The 20,836-nt window shown below is 43.5% G+C and overlaps 1 protein-coding gene across 1 annotated transcript in view; it reads left to right on the top strand.

Annotated features, from left to right (window-relative positions):
• Positions 1-19,941, top strand: part of CD58 (CD58 molecule) — a 45,856-nt gene extending 25,915 nt beyond the window's left edge. Inside the window, exons 3-4 of the mRNA XM_057720088.1 lie at positions 2,517-2,786; positions 18,516-19,941. Coding sequence (XP_057576071.1) covers positions 2,517-2,786; positions 18,516-18,532 — 287 coding nt within the window. The 3' untranslated portion in view covers positions 18,533-19,941. The remainder of the gene's footprint in view (positions 1-2,516; positions 2,787-18,515) is intronic.
• Positions 19,942-20,836: the final 895 nt, after the last annotated feature.

Genomic DNA, 20,836 nt, shown 5'->3' with positions numbered 1-20,836 from the left:
AAATACATGTTTGAATGTCAAAGCAATTAGTCATCCTTTTTTTTTTTTTTAGAAATGAGGAAGTCATACTTCCATGAGGGTGTGTTAAGACTAAAATAATACGACTCAATAATCCAGAGACACCAGACCCTTTCAGAAAGATATTTTAGACAGGGGGATTTCCTGGCACCTCCTAAGTTCAGGGCATCTCTGTCCTTCTGTATAGGTGAACATCTGGCTTTCCTCCTTCCCTCAAAGTCCCCTTAAAATTTCCACCATCAACATTTAATAGTTCTTCCCCACCTTCTTACAACTTTTATTGCATGGGAGCTGGTGATGTTCATGTAAGTAGAATTAACTGCTTTATCCTTAAAAGGTCTGACATATGGCTTTTTATTAAAGTTTATGGAAATATACAAATGTCATCAGATATGTATAAGACATTCTCATTTCTTACAGAGCAGTGAGCTGAATTCATTAATTATAAATTGACCAAGTTGTCTTAGGGATGCGATAGGCACATTTCTTGTCAGTTGCTTAAGGCACAGATGTAGCTAGTACTTAGATTATAGCTGCGGTAAGTCCAATGGGACATTGGCTGAACTAGATCAAAAAACTAGAATCTGTAATAGAAGTGGTGAATTTTTCATCTTCCAAACTGAAACTCTGTACCCATTAAACACTAACTCCCCATCCCCACCGCCCCCAGTTCCCTGGCAACAACCATTCTATTTTCTGGCTCTAAGAATCTGGCTGCTCTAAGAACCCTCTGTCAGTGGAATCGTACAAGATTTATTTCATAACTGGCTTATTCCACTTAGCATAACGTCTTCAGGGTTCATCCATGTTGCAGCATGTGTCTGAATCTCCTTTCTTTTAAGGCTGAGTGATAGTGAATGATCACAGTTAGGGTGATCTGTGGTTTTCCAGTAGACCATGGGAATCCAAAGTGATTACTAGAAGAGGCTCCAAGTTGCTACTTGAGCACGGGGTTCCGCTGTCATTTCTGGTCAGGACCTGTTCTTGGCCAAATCATGAAGCATGGCTTCTGGGCCTTCCAAGCGCCCCCTCACCTTTGTCATCCCTTTTCCCTTGAACACAAGCTTTATTGGTATTGTCTCTGCCATGACTCCCCACTCATCACCCTGCTTACTAATAGCAGGTGATCTGCAATGAATACACATGTGTGTGTGTGTATGTGTCTAAGAATTCTTTTAACTGAAGAAAAAAACTTTAAGGCAGCATGTGATGAATTACATGAGCTAAATTAAACCTAAAACTTGAGGAAACCCCAACAGAAAGGGAAGTCTTGTGTGTCTCAGGTCTAACAAGACAGGCTGAATGTGTTATGTAACTGAGCCAGGAAGAATTCAGGAAGAGAAGAGGGGAGCAAGATGAGTTGAACCTGTTAATTTTTTAGATTATTAATTGGAGCTTGTGTTCTTTAGTCTTAGGAAACATTTTACTTTATTTTATTTTATTTTTTCTGGTTAATAATTTTATTGAACACACATGTTTAAATATCATAGGAATTAAAACTAAACCTCAATTTTAGGAAGAATTTCCTGTGGGTTTTTTTTTTTTTGCTTGTATTTAAAGTGTACAATTTGATTTTTTTGTTCTTATTAGTGATATATATATGGCAATCCCAATCTCCCAATTCATCCCACCAGGAAATATTTTAAATGACAGCATCGTATCACATCATCTTGATGAACTTTAATTTACATCAATTCGCTTCTTAGTAGATGTTGACAAGGTATTGAAATTTTATTATACAAAGGGTACCGTGACCAATTTTTGTATATTCAGTATGTTTTACATGTCTTCTCAAATCTCTTATGATTAGTTTTTGGTGGAAAGGAGAGATGCAAGAAGGCATATGAATTAATAAATAAACCCTGACTAATGGGATGAGCTGATTCGCTTTGAGGTTTTAGAGGGCAGTAATGGCATGTCATACCCATCCTCGCAGGTCCGGCTGCCTTAGCCAGTAGGAGGTGCTTCTAGAAGACATCTGGGGGTCAGGCCTCTAGGCTGACCGGGGTGTAACATGTGCCACACTTCTACCTCTGAGCAGGGCCAGCCCTCAGTGCAGCTCCTCCGAACCTTTTACAAGATCCTTTGAGTCAGGTGTCTTTTGGAATTCAGTCTTTTTCAGGTTTTTAGAAAGGCGATATAAACTATTTCCTCTGTGTGTGTGAAGAAGCACTTCACTTAGTTATGGAGAGCAGCTTACTCAAGCATGTAAATAGTTTTAGTAAAACAAGATAATAAATACTGGTGAAAAACCTTTTGGCTTTCAGAACTCTTTGGATTTCAGAGTTGAGGATAAAGGTTTTGGGGCCTGTATCTATGCTGAATTTGAGCAGATAGATCTGACCCAGAAGAAAATTCTCTCCCCTTGGTGCTCAAGGGCGTGGTCGGCTCCTCTTTTCAAGCTCATGAGGAAGATGGGAGCTCTTTCTGAATCTGCAGATGGGGAGTCGAAATATTACTCTTTTCTGGACTAAACATTACTTTCTTTTTTCCCCAAGAGCCTCTTAAGGAGCTGGTGTTATCTTGCACATTGAATGGAGGGAACATTACGATGTCATGCACGCTCATGGAGGATCCCGACAGACACGAGGACCTCGTACAGTACTCCTGGGACTGTCCTCCAACAATACAGTGTCAGGGTGGCTCAGTATCATCCGAAGTGTACGTTTCGAGGGAAAGTGATCTTTCACAGGAAGTGCATTGTACCGTTAGCAATCCGTTATTCAAAAGAATAGCATCAGTCACTTTGTCAACCTGTGTCCCACAAGGTGAGTAAGTGACTGCATGTGTCACGGTGGAGATCCTGTATACGCTGGTGGTTCATGCACCTCACACCACAGATGCAGTGGCTAACATACACGTCACAAATTGGAAACATAAACTGAGTTACAGTTTTCACAGACGCTTTATTATAGGTATAAAGCTAATATTTTTTAGTGCTTTCTGTGTCAAGCACCATTCTCATACACATGTTAATTACTTCTGTTACCGAGTCCAAGCTCACTCTGCTCTCCACATGACAGGCCACTGAATCCGAGAGGAGGTGTTGAGGCAAGGAATACGACGTTATTCGGAAAGCCTGCAGACCGAGAAGATGGCAGACTCGTGTCTGTCAAAAAACCTTCTTGCCTGAGTTAGGATTCAGGCTGCTTTTATACTGAAAAGGGAAGGGGGTGGTGTTGGTTGTTGTAGACTTCCTGGTGCCAGAATCCTTTATTCTTTGCAGCTGTCCACGTAGGTCAGGTCACGACGTTCCTGTAAACCTCCAACAAGGCAAATGTGATTCTCTGTTCTACAACTTTAATGAATGGAAAAGTGTTATACCTTTAAAGGTCAGAGGTTCCAGAATGGGCTCTCCTGTACATTTCAGGCTATAAAGCAACATTCTAAACTTGTAGCAAAAGCAATAGAATACAAAGGTTAATGTAAAACCAACAGATCTAACTTGGAGTCTTCCCCATGCAATTTAGTACTTGTCATTATTTTATGAGGAGAAACCAAGACACAGTTGGGAGTTTAATTTGCTTGTGCAAGGTTAACAGCCAGTAAGTGGTAGAGCCCGGTTTTGAAACAGGCCATCTAGCTTCAGAGCTCGTGCGCTTAATTATTTACAATACTGCTTCCTAATATGCTTCACTACCATTGTGTTCTTCAGAGTTGCACACGTGCCACAAGAAAGGGCGTTCAGGGACTTCCCTGGTTGCCCCGTTGTTAAGCCTCTGGGCTCCTAGTGCAGGGAGTCCAGGTTCAATCCCTTGTCAGGGAACTAGATCCTGCATGCCGCAACTAAAGATCCCTCATGCTGCAACTAAACATCCCGCATGTGGCAACGAAGACCCCATGTGCCACAACTAAGACCCAGTACAGCCAAACAAATAATTTTTTTTTTTAAAGTGCATCGAGTACATTTGTCTAGGCTAACACTTGGTTAATAGCGTAACAATGTGTCTCGGCTATGGTCTTTTTATGTTGCTTAAGTGTATTTGTTTGTTTGTTTGTTTGCTTTTATGTTTTTTTTTTTTTTTTTTTTGGCCGTGTCGGGTCTTCATTCCTGTGCAGGCTTTTCTTTAGTGGCAGTGAGCGGGGGCTACTCTTGGTTTTGCTGAGAGGGCTTCTCATTGCAGTGGCTTCTCTTGTTGCAGAGCACAGGTTCTAGGCCCATGGGTTTCAGTAGTTACAGCACACAGGCTCAGTAGTTGTGACACATGGGCTTAGTCACTCTGAGTCATGTGAGATCTTCCTGGACCAGGGCTTGAACCCATGTCCCTTGCATTGGCAGGTGATTCTTAACCACTGTGCCACTAGGGAAGTCCCATCATGTATGTTTGTAATTTACAATTCTTCTTATCTGCTTTATACATTATATCCCCCGTATATAAACAGAAGAATCAGTAATTTAAAAGTGGTTCATTAAAGCATAAGAGATGAAAATAGTAAGTACTATATTTCAGGATAATATCACAATTGTGAAGTGTGAACAGGATTCTAGGGTAGATGGAGAATGTGAGTCTCCTTGGGCTGGGATAGGGTGATTCTGTCAATAAATTTTTTTTCTTTTTTTCTTTTTTTTAATATTTATTTATTTATTTGGCTGCACCGAGTCTTTGTTGCCACATGCGGGATCTTCATTGGAGCATGTGGGATCTTTTTAGTTGCAGCACGCGGGACCTTTAGTTGCAGGCATGTGGGATCTTTAGTTGCAGCATGCATGCAGTATCTAGTTCCCTGACCAGGGATCAAACCCAGACCGTCTGCATTGAGAAGGTGGAGCCTTAACCACTGGACCACCAGGGAAGTCCCAAATAAATTTTTTTCTGAACAACTGAAACAGAAAAGGGCAATTAGTAGACATAATGATGTTGGTTTGTAAATTGGCCCCTGTATCTGGGGGGCAAGGAGAGACTGAAGAAGGAGGCAGCCACTCCAGATTAGTAGGTGGCAGGTTTAATAAGCAAGGAAGCTTACATAGGAGGCTTGTCTCGGGTGACTGCAAGAGGAGTAGATCTCTGTGTCTGCTCGCCAAATCTTAGAATTTATGTAGAGATCTTCATGGGTTCAGTCACATGGACCATCTGGATGGTCTCAATCCTTGAAGTTCTCTCCAGGCTGCATCCTTGAAAACATTTCCCACGGTGGGACCGGCTTGGAGCACATACATTTTAAGCACAAGAAGCAGTGAGGAGCGATCACCTGCGTCCAGTTCTCTAGTCCGCTTACAGTCACATCCTTTTAATGATCTTTTTCAACAAATAAATATTAAAAAACTTGAATTTTATTTGATTCCTGATCCATTTTCCCTAAGTCTCCCATGTATTATACTTTTAAAAACTTTTCAAATAATGACATAAAGCCATTAAGGTTATGATATCATTTACAGACAAAGCACGTGACTTCTTGGGTAAAACAAACAAATATTTCCAGAAAAAGTACAAAATGGCTTCCAATTCATAACTAATAGATTGGATCCCTAAAAACAGAGAAAAGACCAGGCCTACAGAGGTGTCACTCAGAGAATTTGCACAAGTCACAAAATTGCCAAGAGGATAAAAAACCGGCTGCAGGGATTATGGCAGTTATTATGCTTGGAGCAAACATTCCTTCATAATTCCACTTACTGGGTTTTGTATAATACCCAGGGTATACAGTGTGGAAATGCAATTTGTATGCTTTACAGTGAGAACAAGAAACAAAACCATGTGCTTTTAGCTTTGACATGTGCGCAGTGCATATAACCGACAAGGAGAAAGAAGTTGACTGTCTATAAAACAAACAAGCAAGTTGAAATCTTGAGAAGCTTCAGGTGTTCAAAGAGTCAACATACTTGAAGGAAATAATTTCTCAATAAGATCCTCCATAGGATTATGTGGAATATTTTAAGATTTTCAAGCATTTTGCCCTCGCACAGTTTTCATTTAACTTTTGCCCTTAGAATTGAATGCTCAAGTAAGATGCTTTTTCCTGTTGATACCTTGAGAAACGATTGCCATGATAGCATCCCTTCATTGATATGAAATAAGTATTAGTAATTTGAAGACAAACTTTTTTTTTTTGGCTGTGTTGGGTCTTCGTTGCTGTGCTCAGACTTTCTCTAGTTGTGGCGAGTGGGGGGCATTACTCTTTGTTGTGGTGCATGGGCTTCTCATTGTGGTAGCTTCTTTTGTTGCAGAGCATGGGCTCTAGGTGCTCAGGCAACTACTAAAGTAGTTGCAGCATGTGTGCTCAGTAATTGCAGCACATGGGCTCAGTAGTTGTGGCGCATGGGCTTAGTTGCTCCGGGGCATGTGGGATCTTCCTGGACCAGGGCTCAAACCCATGTCGGCTGCATTGGCAGGTGGATACTTTTTTTTTAATTAATTAATTAATTAATTAATTAAATTTATTGGCTGCGTTGGGTCTTCATTACTACATACAGGCTTTCTCTAGTTGCTGCAAGCGGGACTACTCTTTATTGTGGTGCGCAGGCTCCTCTTTGTAGTGGCTTCTCTTGTTGCAGAACACTGGCTCTAGGTGCTTGAGCTTCAATAGTTGCGGCACATGGGCTCAATAGTCGTGGCTCATGAACTCTAGAACACAGGCTCAATAGTTTTTGCGCATGGGCTTAGTTGCTCTGCAGCATGTAGAATCTTCCCAGAGCAGGGCTCGAACCCGTGTCCTCTGCACTGGCAGGCGGATTCTTAACCACTGCGCCACCAGGGAAGTCCGACAGACCCTTTTTCTTATTAAATAATTATGATTCATCTGTCTTTAACATTTTTCCCCAAATTGATAGTTTACATTACATTGTAGATTTTGAAAGTTTGAGAAATATTTCTTAGATAGTTCTTAAGTCATGTAAATCCTGGTGTCATGTGGACACATGAAACATGAATCTGGGGTCCTGTCCTTGGTCTCCACTAACCAAATGTGAGAGTACTTTTTTCTTTTATGTAAATCTTGAGCCTGAATTTAATAATCTTAATTTTTTTTCACTAATTAAGTCTAGGGCCTCTTTTTTTCCCGTGTTGACTTTTGACTGCTTTTCCGCTGCATGCCTCCTAACAGATATAAATCCATGAAGGAGTAACAGGTAAATACTGCCTCTTATTTCAAGTGTTGATTTTTTTCCAGACTTGCTAACGCTTTATCAGTGAAACATAGTAACTCCATTGACTAGCTTGCTGTGCTTTGGCAACCCTTCCAAATAACCGTCTCATTTGTTCCTCACTGCCACCATTGTAGACTGGCTGGATAGGAGTTGTTTACTTTTTAAGACTGGGGAGACAGGTTCAGCCAGGTGGGGTGACTTCTCCAAGGTCACTTAAGTAATGGAAATAAAATTGAAATTTAAGTCTTCCAATTTCCAGAGTTTTTTTCCATGACACCATCCTGACTCTTTATAGTATATATCTCAAAATAAATCAAATTTTAAAAAATTGGGGGGCTGATTCATAGGAATTGGCTAGTGAGAACCATACCATGTTAAATGATAGTACAGACTGGAAGATTTTATAGGACTGAAGTTTCTTCAATAAGTAAATTTTAAGGGGAAGAAAAAGAGAGGTGATGGGGGACTTACAGTTTAAAGAAATTTAAGAAACATATCAATTAATTGCAATGTATGGACCTTATTTGGTCCTGATTCAAACAGAAGAGAGTGAAAAATAGGAGCAATTTAAACAGCAACTGCATGTTTGATGATGTTGAACACAATTTTTTAAGAATGATAATGGCATGGTTATGTGTTACAAAGAATCCTTATCTTTTGGAAATACATACTGAAATGCTTATAGCTTAAAAATGGTGCTCTCTGGAGTCAAACAGGGGCTTGCATCTCTGCTTCATAGGAGAGGGATAGAGCCTGGTCCTCCCCTTTAAAGATCAAGTATGGCATGCGTAACTTCCATTCACACCCCCTTGACCAGCCTGAGTTCATGGCCACATCTGGGTGAGGCGGGCTGGGAAGTGCCATCTTTAGCTGGCTGGCCACGTCCCCAGTTAAAACAGGGGCTCCGTTACCAGAGTGAAAAGGAGAGATTGGTTATTGGGGAACAACAGATGCTTCTACCACAATGTACTACAAAATAAGTAAAACTTGTACAATTTTAAAACATATACAAAATCTAAAAAACTTAAAGAATGACGTAAGTAGTAAAAGTAAATAGAGGTTCTAACTTTTTTGCACCTCATTGGTCATCTTATGTGCTCCCTGGGGCGTATGTGCCTAATTTGGAAACTCTTGGTCTAAGCGAGAGAGGATGGTGTCATGGACTAGTGCAAGGGCAGTAGAGTTGGGAGAAGTGGTTCCAGTTAGGATATCTTTTGAAAATAGAAACGAGGATTTTCTAATGGTTTGAGTGGGGAAAAAGGGTGTCTAATAAGAAATACTCAAATGACCCCTAGATTTCTGGCCCAAGCAACAGAATGAATCGTGTTGCTATTTGTTGAGACTGGAAAGCAGGGGAAAGGCAGATGTGTGGAGGAAATAGAGTCTGATAATGGCATGGTTATGTGTTACAAAGGATCCTTATCTTTTGGAAATACATACTGAAATGCTTATAGCATTTGGGTTGGGAGGTGTTGTTTGAGATTCCTGTTAGATTTCAAATGGAGACGTCAAATAAGGTGCTTTGATTTATGAGTCTAGGTGTCTTGTGAATGGTTAGGGCTGGAGATAGAGATTTGGGCATAATCAGAGTAAAGGAGGCGTTTAAAGCCTTGGGACTAGAAGAGATCATGTGGAGGGAGCAGTTGTCAGAGAGAGGGGCTCTGGGACTGAGTCCTGACTCCAGCATCTAGGGGCTGTTAAGGGCAGAGGATCCAGCAAAGGAGACTGAACAGAATCACTAGGGAGACAGGCAGAAAACCCCAAGAACATGGTATCTCCAAAACGAAGTGAAGAGGGAGTGAGCAACTGTCAATGCAATGGCCAGGTCAAGAAGGAAGAACATAATTAAGAACTTGCATCATTGTTGTTTCATCTCCCTTATCTGCTGTCCCAAAGTGATGACAGCTTCTGGCATCATCCCGTGAGAGAAAGGATTTTACAGGGGCCTGTATCAAGTAGCATTAGATTCAGCTGTTTAAAATTTAAAAAAAATTATCAGTGACTTAAAAATGTAGATTACTTCTTTCATGGTAAGAAAAAAATATTGGGGAGGAAGGGATACGTTAGGAGTTTGGGATTGACATATATACACTACTATATATAAAGTAGATTAACAAGGACCTACTGTATAGCACAGGAACTATAGTCAATATCTTATAATAACCTATAATGGAAAAGAATCTGAAAAATAATATATATATACAAGAATATATATGTACACACACACATGTATATACACACCTGAATCACTGTGCTATACACCTGAAACTAACACAACATTGTAAATCAACTATGCTTTAATTTAAAAAAAAGATAAATGATTAACTTTCCTCAACTAAAAAAAAATTAATAATAATTGGAGGTAGGCAGCCTTGGGCACATTGCTGCTTTATGCAGCTGTCAGAGCCTCAGGTGTGATTCACCTCCTGCCACCTCCCCGCTATCTCAGACTCAGACAGCAGGACCCAGGGAGGGGGAAATGGTGTGTCTTACCCCTTTCAGGAAGACTTTTGAGAAATATCACACAACCTTTCTGGCATCTCACAGCCCAAAACTTATCACATGGTTACACCTTGCTGCAAGAAAGGCTGAGAAACGAATCTTTTAGGGGAGTGGTGGTATGCTCAGCTGAAAATCTGAATTCTTTTACTAAAGAGGGGAGAATAGGTGCGGGGGAGCAACTAGCAGTTTCTGGCCCAAGACCTCTCACATCATACCGGTGGATTACTGCCAACTTTCTCTAACCCACCTGTGTTCCTACTAAGAGGAAAGGGTGTGTGTTCATATTCTCATTCATTCATTCGTGTTCTCTCTCCCCTTCCCTCTCCTCCCCTCCCCTCTGCTCTCCTCCTCTCCCCCCTGTCTTATCCATGTTGTACTTGCTGTGGGTGACCCCACCCTCTGCCTTAGCAGTGTGTGGTGATCATTTTACCATATCCTCAGTGTTCTGCCCTTAGATTTTTAGTAGGTGGATGGAGTCCACCTCATGAACATATCATTCTTTTCTTTCAAGATTTGTTTTATTATTTATTTGTTTGTTTTATTTTTGGCCACATTGAGTCTTCATTGCTGTGTGCGAGCTTTCTCTAGTTGCGGAGAGTGGGGGCTACTCTTTGTTGTGGTACGTGGGTTTCTCATTGTGGTGGTTTCTCTTGGTGCGGAGCATGGGCTCTAGGCACGCAGGCTTCAGTAGTTGCGGCGCATGGGCTCAGTAGTTGTGGCTCGTGGACTCTAGAGTGTGGGCTCAGTATGGTGGCACACAGGCTTAGCTGTTCCACGGCATGTGGGATCTTCCCGGCCCAGGGATTGAACCCGTGTTCCCTGCATTGGCAGGCGGATTCTTAACTGCTGCGCCACCAGGGAAGCCCCCATCATTCTTTTCTGTCGCGAACCCTTCGGTTGTTTTAGCTTTTTGATATTATAAGATTGTGGTAGATATCTTTGTGCTTTTTTTGGAAGGAGAAGGGGGCACATAACTGATCGTTTCTGTAGGTTAACGTCTTAGAAATGCAATTGCAGGATCAAAGGACATTAGTAGAGATTCCAATAGCATCTACTCTCTAGGATAATGGTAATAGCTAATAGCGGATCTTAAGTGTACTGACTCAGCTAATGCGCACAATAGCCCCAGGAGGCATATTTATGAGTTCCATTTATAGTGAAACTGAAGCACTGAGAGGTTAGAGCACGAATCCAGTGTTGCCACAACAATTCAGTGAGACTGTAGGCACATCATTCAGCACAGTGTCAGCTGCCGTATGCTGCACATTTCTGAGACTTGCTGTGCATGGCTGCCACACTGCCCTGCCGAGCAGACGACGCCAAGTTGTGCTTCCACGGGCAGGACGGGATGGCTGAAAAGTGGCATATTTACTGCTTTTAATAAAAAGCACTGGGCCTGATATGCATCAGCCTTGTGCATATAAGTTTATTCAGAAACACAGCTGATTCTCTTTATTCACAGGAGTTGTGTTTTATTAAGTCACTGTAAACACAGAATTAGTGAATATTGAACCATCGGTCCCGGGGAAATACAGGGTGAGGTTCCTGTAAGCCTCTGGTCACAACATTTTTGGCAAAGAATCAATACGTAACCTTGCTTTTTGTGTGTTTCTGTTTAAAGACACCTTATTGGATACATGTGGTTGGTGCATGAGCAGTGAATTCACAGCCAGCAGCACCATAACTGATGCCTAAACGAAGCTCATCTAACACGTGTATCTTCTCCGTAAGGCACATGCAGCCTTCCTATGCTTGGGAACACGAGACAGCATTTCAACACTGTGCTTGGGGGCTATTGCAGACAGTGAAACAGCCAACACGAAAGCACAAAAATGTGCAACACATGGCACTAAATAGACTACAGATAGGGCCCATGTCTACAGTAGAAGAGCCAAAACACAAGGGCAGAGCATTGCCTTGAACCTGAGCGTGGGAATGTGTACATCAGGCAACACAGTTTTCACCGTTCTTCCGCTCATGTCAGCGCATGACCGTGAAAATGCTGCAGGTATTGGTTTGGGGAATGCAAAGAAATTTTAGCAAGTAGATACATTGCAAATACAGAATATACAAATGAAGAGGAGCCACTGTATCTCTGTTTTCGTCAGTTCAGCTAATTGTATTTCTTTCTTTTTTTCAGACATTACAAGGCACAGATTTGCACTTTTCGCCATACTACCAGCAATAATATGTGGTTTGGTGTTTTTGAAATGTATGTATGCTTTCTTTTTAAAAAAAAAAAAAAAGTTTTCAAACTGGAATTGGTTTTTCAAAGACCAGAAAATGATTAATTTGAAGATGAAAACAGTTTGACATTTTAGCTGTTTCAAAAGAAACAAAACTTTTTTTATTGTACTTGTCTGGAGTTACTGACTGTGTTGGGTTCTCCAAGATTCTACATTATCTTGGGGTAGAATGAATCCTTGGGCCATAGAGAGCTTTACAGGAGTGGGAACACAGTCAAACATACTTGGGATTGTTCCACAGCCTCCTATCTGTGGTCCACCTCAACATGTATTTCTGGTCTCCAAGCCAGATTTTGCATAAGTCCTCTTACTCTTGGCTGCCATGGTAATAGTTTTCATGACTTATAGCCCAGAAGGAGGTCCGGGTAGGAAGGAACTTTTGTTGAGTCAGGTGACATGCAGTGGGTAAAAATCCCTGGTATCACCTGTATTGCCTTCCTGAGCCTTCCTCCGTCTCCTGAGATCTTGGGCCAACCCAGAAAGCAACCTGTATCCCCTGGAGACCTGGTAGCCTGGTCCCAGCCTGTTCTTTCCTGGTGATAAGAAACCCATCCTTAAGTCTCAGAGGATGTTGACCACGCTATAAATTTCAGAGTAGTGGTTCTTGAAGCCCTAACATTTTCCATCTCAGCCTTCACCAAAAGGAAATTTACAAGACTGATTTGTCATTCGCATGGGGAATGTTGAAGAATAAGCCTTCTACAAGGTGATGGCATCTGGGGTTCATGTCATTTCACACTCCTGTCTTGAATTAAGTTCACAAACTAGATTTCAGTTTCCCTACATCTGCACTGTTCCATACAGTGGGTACTAGCCATGTGCGGTGATTTAAATATAAATTTAATTAATGAAGGTTAAGTAAAATTTAAAATTTAGTTCCTCAGTTGTACTAGCCACATTTTAAGTGCTCGGTACCACAGATACCTAGCAGCTACCATGTTACACCAAATAGAGAACAATTCCATCATTACAGAAAATTCTATTGGTCAGTGCTGACCTAGACTGTTTTGGGATTTTGGCATTAGGATATTATTTCCCAAAGATACCATTTCTATATTATAGGTCTCAAATACCACAAAACTCCCAATGTGATAAATTATTGGTCAACTGAATCTCCTCCAAACAAGTTACAAAAAAATCAGCTGAAGAAAGTTTTAAGTCATCATTACCCAATAAGTAAAACATCTGGGGAGCTCACGTGTTCTTTTTAAAAAGTTATTTTTAATCCCCAAATAGCAGTAGTATAGTTAATCATCTCCTTAACAGATGGGTCCCCAGAAACCAAAATAATTTCCCACTCAGGTGTTTTTCTTCGGGGAGTCTATCACCAGAACTCCTGAACCAAAGAAAAGTAGCACTGAGTACCTGTATAACCCCAAAACACCTGGCTGATTTAAGTTGTTTTTTTTTTAAGTTTATCCAGTGGAGGGAAACTTACTCCAGTGGTCAGTACTGATAGCACCATATAACCTCAAAAAAATTTGTCCTAAAATATAATTACTTCACCAAGCATCCCAACCCTAAAGCCAAAAATTGGGAAGGTGAGGCATTTGGCATGGAGCCTTCAGAGGGGAGAGAGTTGAACATAAACAGCTCCATCGGCTAGGTGCAGTTGACACTTACACAAGCTCAGTCAAGCCTGTGGACTTGGCTGCTGGACCATTAGCATGGCTCCAGGCTAGCTGATGCCTTTGATGGGGAGGAAACTGATGCATACATGTGGGACCATATCTTAACGTCCAAACCAGTGCTGTCCAAGATGGTAGCATGAGCCACGTGTAGCTGATGAGCCCTTGAAACATGAGAGCCTAAATTGAGATGTGCCATCAGTCTAAAACAGATACCAAATTTGTAAGACTTCTTATAAAAAAAGGAATGTCAAATATCTCATTAATAGTATTTCTACTGATTACACATTAAAATAATATTTTTGATATGTTGGGCTAGTCAATAAACTATATCGTGAAAATTAATTTCATCCATTTCTTTTCACCGTGTCATGTGGCTACTGAGCACTTTAAATTACTTACGTGTCTCACATTCTATCCCTATCAGGCAGCACTGGTCCAGGACATTCCAGCCTTTCCTCCTTCCTGCACAAGCTGCTGTAGAAAAGAACGTTTGTCAACAGTTTTTGTTTCTCTGTCATCTGATGAACAATTTTTGAACAACTCTTTGGCCCAACTCTGTAGCCAATTTGATGTAAGCATTTAGGAGAGTAGGAAATACCGGTTCAACAGGGCTCTGCTTTATTTAGAGTTTTCCCAGTTCAGGCCTCTAGCCAGCACCTCCAGATTTCAGCTTTTCTTTTCAGATCTTTAATTGAGATGAAACTGTCTTCTTTTGTAGGTTTTCTGGCACGTCGTCACACAGGGAACTAAGTGAGTATTCTGTAGACTGCTCAGTGGGTACATTGTGTATCGTGTACTAGAAGCAGAGCAGCCCTGCGATCGAGGGCCTATTCCTTGGGAAGCCAGGTTCTGCTTATCTGTCAGTTAGTTGCCTTGAACAGTAACAAGTAACATCAGCAGATATACTCACCACAGTTCATTAAACACCAACTAGCCACTTTCCACATAACATCTCAGCGAACCCTCTCAGTGAGCCTTGCACGGGGGTATCTTTACAGCTTGTTTAGAGACAGCAAATGTGAGACTCGGAGACGTCAAGTCACATCGCTCGTAAATGGTAGAGCTGGGATTCAGATCTAGGTCTTCAGACTCCACGGGTTATCCTGTTAACCAGCACAGTCTACTCCCTCCTTCTCCCATCCCGGGAAGACTGAGCCAAGGGTAGGGTTCATTTCAGGAGCCAGGGTCAGAGCTGGGCCCGTGTGATGAGCAAAAGGTAGGATCCAAACACAATGAACGGCGGCTGTGGGTGAAGTAAGTCGCCCTAAGGAGGCTCCAGAAGGCCCCGTCCTGGCAGAGTCCCCGTGGTCAGGAGGCAGGGGCCCGTGAGCTGGGCTTTGAAGGATGAGGGGAAGGGTGAAGGCCCAGGGCTGTAAAGGGCAGGGTAGGGGTGGCAAGTCATCGCTTTTGGGGCAGCATATGTTGGTGGGTTAGAGGTTGAGCCAGGCCAAAATATTGAGAGAGAGTTGCCAAGAGGTTGGGTGATTTTTATCTGGGAAACCACTGAAGATTTTTGAGCAGAGCTATGCTTTGGGAAGATCGCTCTGCTGGTAAAGCATAGGGTGAATTCATAGACAAGAGGCCGGAGATGGGGACACTGGTTGGTGGATAAATAACATAATCGAGCCAAGCAGAGCAGAGGCTGCATCAGGGTGATTGTGGCAGAAGTAAAAGAGGGCTAGGTTTCAGAGAAAGTATGGATATTGTACAAACAACGTCTCAGTGGAGAGTGCAGCCTGGTGCCAGACTTCCTGGGGTTCAGTGGCAGCTCCACCTCTCACAGGCCTCGGACAAGTCAAAGAAACTCTCTGCACCTCAGTTTTCTTCTGTGGAAGGTGGGCATAACAATAGTATAGAAATAACAATGATAGTGTAGGTAATAATAGCATAGAAATAATAACATTGAGGTACAAGTTAGTATAAGCGAAAAGCTTAGAAGAGTGACTGGTACATAACAGTGCTCAATAAATGTGAGCTGTTATGGTTGTGATTCTTCTTCAAAAAAGGAGCCAAAAGCAACAGGAGTTCTGACCCTTGGTGGCCCTGCCAGGCATAACGGAGGAGCCAGATGGGGCCCTTGTTTGGGAAGGAGAATTTGTGCTCTGACAGGCTGAGTTTGGGTGCGGGCACGTCCCGTGGGTAGGGACATCCAGCATATAATTGGAGAAGCGGTTTTAGGGGCTGGGGCTGGGGTTACAGGTTGGGGAGCATCTTCGCCAAGACAGTTAATGGATGCCTTGAGCATCTGAGGTCACCACAAAAGAGGAGCTGGAGGCCCTCGAGTGGTGGGTGAGGCGAAGGAGCCAGGAGGGGAGGAGTCCAAGAGGAGAGCCAGGTGGCACCCCGTTAGGGATCCGAGGGAGGAGGTCATGTGTTAGAGCTGCTGGGAGGCAAAAGAAGAGGGCGGTGGTCAAGGCCTTTGGCTTGGTTGAGCGATTTGCCGACTTTCATGAAAGCCACTGTGTGAGTGGTTGGAGTGGAAAGATGGCTCACGGTAGCAAGGGCCTGGGAGCAGTGGGACCAACGGATGGGCTGGGGGCTTCCTTTCTCCCCAGCTGCTGGCCAGGACAGTGACCAGGTCACCGGAGGCATCAGCTGCAGCCGAAGGCCTGGGGCAAGGGATTCTAGGGGTTAGCTCAGCCAGCTGCGGGGTGCGGGCTGGGCAGGGGTAGTGAGTCCGCGAGGGGTTGGCGGGCCAGGAGGCCCCGTGGACAGGGAGGTGGAGAGGAGTCGGGCAGCCGTGGATGAGGTGAGGGGTAGGCATGCTAGCAGTGTGGGGGGAGAGGTAGAAGACTCAGGGGCTGTGGTCAGAGATGGGGCGTTTCAGGCTTGAAGCAACGTGCGTGAGGGCAGGTGAGGGCGAGATCCGAGGAGGGCCTCTGCTGATATCCAGTTAGTCACAGTGGAGGCGTGGCCATCACAAATAGTGATGGGGAATGTTGTTCAGGAGAGGGCTGTCATGCAGGGCCACCAGGAAATGTGATGGGGTATCCCAGAATTCATTCCTTCACCTGCTCCTTTATTCATTCAACAAACCTTTATGGAGATGACTAGATGTCCGGCATTGTGTTATCTGATGGCTTGAGATCAATATACATACCCAGTGAGGCTAGATGTTGTGTGGGATTCAGAGGAAGCGTATATTAAGGTTCCTACCCCTGAGAGGCTAATGGTCATGCTGGGGAGATGGACGAGTATGTAAGAATTGGAAAGACTTAGGCGAGAAGCACATGGCGATGGGTGGAAATGGATGGTCAGGGCTGGGCAAGAAGCAAGGGGGAGGTGAAGAGTCCAGAATAATTGTGAAGACTTTGAAAGGAGTACCATGTGAGCTAGAGCTGCAAAGCAAAAGCAGAGTGGAAAAGGTGTTCCAGCTGAGAGAAGCAGCAGAGACCTGCAGGGGAGCGAAACCAGTCATGGTTATTTGACAAAGATGTCAACCTGCTTAACATTAAGTTGAAGAGATGGCAAAAGAGACAATATTTGCAAGAAAGTTTTTGGAAGTCGAGGGCATTAAAATCGAGTGATATGAGAATAGGGGGTCCGTGTAGGTTCTGGACAAGGAGAGTTTTGCATGAAAAACGTTGCTTTGGAACGATGAGCTGGGAAGGTAAAACTGACATCTTAGGGTAACATCCCAAGGAGAAACCTGGGTAGGGTGGGTCTGGGTGTGGGCAAGGGGCTTACTTGCCTCAGTGTATTTTTGTTTGCTATTCAAATTTTGTACCATACTTTGTATGTTTCCTGCCCATTTAATAATACCTTTTAGATTCAAAGAGCCCACTGTGGCTGCAGAGGGGAAGTTCCCTGAACTCAGTTGTTAAAGGGTTACAGATGTGATGGAGGGGGAGGAGTTGGGGAGAGGGGCAAGCATAACCAGGAGGAAAGGCAAAATTGTCACATCCCTGTGAGAACAGTGTCAGGAAGAGCGAAACCCAATTAGAAATATCGGAGGGCAACCAAGTACGATCCGATATCGGAGGAAAGATGGGTGTGATGTTACACTTCTCACCAAGACGGTTCAATGTAGACAGTTTCTGGGAGGGCTGGTATGCTTCATTTTTGGTAAATGTCCGGAAAACAGATATCAGAGTCAACCAAGTTAAAAAGGGAGCAGAGTCCCCCGTTTCTCTGGGAAGAAAGATTTGCAGGTGGTATCTCAGCCTGCAGCGGAGCTGGAGATGCAGGCCAGGTTCTTGGGCAGTTGATGAAGCTGGCTGTGGTGGGTGAGAGACCCCTGCGGACAGGGAGGGGAGAGAGGGGTGCAGATCCCTGCAGGGGAGCCCATGTCTGCCGGGACTAGATGGAGAAGTGCTACGCACTTTATCCTCCTCAAAATTTCAGATCACGTTCTACAAGGTTCTTAGTAAGGAAAACTCCTATTACCTTTACCTAACCCCTGCGACCCCAGCACTCATTTTTTTTTACCAACTCCTGTTACCAAAGGAATGCAGATATTTTGGGAACTCTGGTCTGACCTGGTCTATGGAAATACAGACTGTGGGGAAGACAAAAATGGCCATGAAATAGAATCTCAGTTCGAAGGGACTTGCTCAGGCAAGGCTGTAGCTGGGTGTTTGGGCTGATTTCCTCCGAGTTACCCAGGGGTATTCTGTCGTCACCATGGAGGTGAATAATCAGGAAGAAAAGCTGAAAGAGGAAAACCACGCCCAGGAGCTTCCTGTGGCAAAGAAGGAGATGACTGTTAGGAGGGGTGACAATTTACATATGGGTCTTATGGGCTCAGCCCTGTTATTGGAGACTTTCAGTTATGCTCAGAGGCTGAGCTGGTTTCAGAAGATGGGACTGTCAATTAGAGCTGTGCACTGAGGGTAGCACTTCGGTGGATCTCTAGCTACCATCCCATGAGGGCCCGAGACCAATCTCCCTCCATTTCTGCTGCCTAGCAACCTTGCTTTTGATGGGTTTATTACAAAAGGGCTACCTGCATTAGAATAGGAGGGTAATTTAGACTCATAGACTGCAATACAGATTGACTGCATTTTATACTAATATGAGACATTTCTTTTATAGCACCTGTTGTTTGGTAACAGAAGATGAAACAAAACGCACGGTAATTAAGTGATTTCAAAGGCCTTGAGAAGGGATAGTATTTACCATTTGACTATTACCTCATCCTTAAGGAAACGTTGGAAGCCTAACCTGAATGGACATTTTATAAGAAGCAATGTTTTGTAGAAGAAACAGGACTAATAAACAACAGGCATTAGTTTCTCCTCTGTCACCAACACTGAATATCACCAGATACTATCATGGCGCTGAGTTGTTTATTATAAGTTGTGTTTTTGGAGAAATGTAAATTGTAAATAATGTAAGTATGTATATATGTGACTAAGTGATTCCCTTTTTTCTTGTTAGGGTAGAAAAACAAAATGCGTCAGGAGGTGAAGATTTACTGCAATCTATAATCCACTTCTCTTTTGTTTTAAAGGAAAAACAGTTCATTGAAGGGTCAGTAACAGTAGTTTATCATGTTAGTTGGCTGTCACGTTGGCAGGTAAACAGCAGAGAACTCTTAAAGCAACTATATTCCAATAAAAGTTAATTTAAAAAAAGAAAATTAAACATTTAATTGTATATTTAGAGAATTTGTTTCAGAAGCATAAGTTTATCATTAGAAAAACACATTTCTGTTGTAAAATGTGCATTATTTGTAAAATATGAGAATATAAGTAACAATTTCATGTTTTTCCCAAATGCCTAAATTTTAAGAAACCACTATATGTACTATTGTATATGTTTGAAATAACTCTTCAATAGTAATTGCAATGTCACCTCTCAATAGAAAATACTAACCTGAAAAAATTCATCTATTTTTTTTCTTCTTTCCTATCTATAATCAGTTTTAAGTGAGAAATCAATACCTTAAAGTGGCAAAAGAGCGAAAAGTTATAAAATACTTTGGGGGGTTAAAATCTGTATCCTGATCAGTAAATTTTATGATCAAAAGGAAAAAAAAGAAACTGTAAAGGTATATACAGAACAGCAGCCTCTCCTGGATAAAGAGGTGACTTGCCCCAGCTCTCTCCTGGGCAGCCACTGTAGAAACCCGAGATCCCAGAGTCAATGTGCAAAGGCCTTCACTCCTGAGCCTGCACTCTCCCTGGAATTCCCGTCACGTGAGAGTCTTCAGCCCAAAAGAGGAGATGTTTCTTCCTTCCAAGGTGGGTGTTGGAAAAGGGGCCCAGTGACACAGCTCAATCCTGCTCCCCACAGCTCTCAGCAGAGGGAGGCAGGGACCTGGGAGCCCTGCAGACTCGTGGAAGACTGCTCCTCCACCTCTAGGTGGCTTAGCTTCCTAACAAAGTGTGTCTTCAACTGATCTCGTCAAAACCTTTATTCCAGGCCCTTGCAGGGAGCCCAGGACTCTCAGAACATCCTTTATCTTCTGACTTTTATCTCCACATGCTGTCTCTGGCCCTTTCGGACCCCATCCGTCCACAGTAAAATTCCTAGTGTCCTCTAACGAAGAATGTTCGTGTCCCCTTTCTGTTCTCATGAGCCCTGGCTCTTCCGGAGGTTGCTGCTTCCCGGAGTCCTCTCAAGGGGAAGCTCTCCTCTCATGTGGGCCTTGTACGCTGGGCCCAGAGGGAGGGGTCCTCCTCCTGGCCTTCGGACCATCGCTCCTTCCCAGCTTGGGTGCTCCCACCAGCAGGTCACCACCACCTGGGAGCCCTCTTCTGTGTTATCCTTGTTATCCCTTGTGCTGTGAAGAGCACCAGGTGGAAACCATTCCCGCTTGATGCTGCTCCTTTCAGAAGCTGAGTGTCTTCAAAACCTACAGGTCCAATTCCCTGCCGTGGTCTCCCCCAGGGGTCTCGTCTTCCTTCCCCAGCACCGCCCTGGCCCTGCTCCTGACCTCTTCATTAGTGATGCCCACAGCTCCTCGCCATCCCAGCTACGTCTCTGCTTGCCGTCTTCCATACCACGCCCTTCAGGACCCTGAGTCCAAAACTCCCGCAGCCCCACCGGGACCCACAAGCTAGCCATCCTGCCTCTTCCCTGGCCCTCAGCTGCTCTGAGTCCCCATTCTCCTCACTGTTTGGGGTCTCCAGTGTTCCTCAGTGTAATCGCTCCTCTACCATCACTCTTTACCCCCTCCTTGGGCCAAATCCCAGCTGTGGCTATAGTCACCTCTACTAGTTCCCTCCCTGCGTCCAAACCGCCGAACATCCTGGAGAGAAACACACCACCCAGCTGATGAGTTTCACTTCAATGACCGCAAATGTCAAAGGGATTCACAGTGTTTCTCAGATGTCCTCATTGCGTTGCTGAGTCCTTTCACTGCCTCCTCATCACTCTTCTTAGACCCACAACCCTGTAACTCTCAACTG

Source organism: Hippopotamus amphibius, chromosome 1 (assembly GCF_030028045.1).
Source record: "Hippopotamus amphibius kiboko isolate mHipAmp2 chromosome 1, mHipAmp2.hap2, whole genome shotgun sequence".
Classification (NCBI taxonomy): Eukaryota; Metazoa; Chordata; class Mammalia; order Artiodactyla; family Hippopotamidae; genus Hippopotamus; species Hippopotamus amphibius.
Note: the sequence above shows the minus strand (reverse complement) of the source record. Positions and strands in the feature narration are given on the sequence as shown.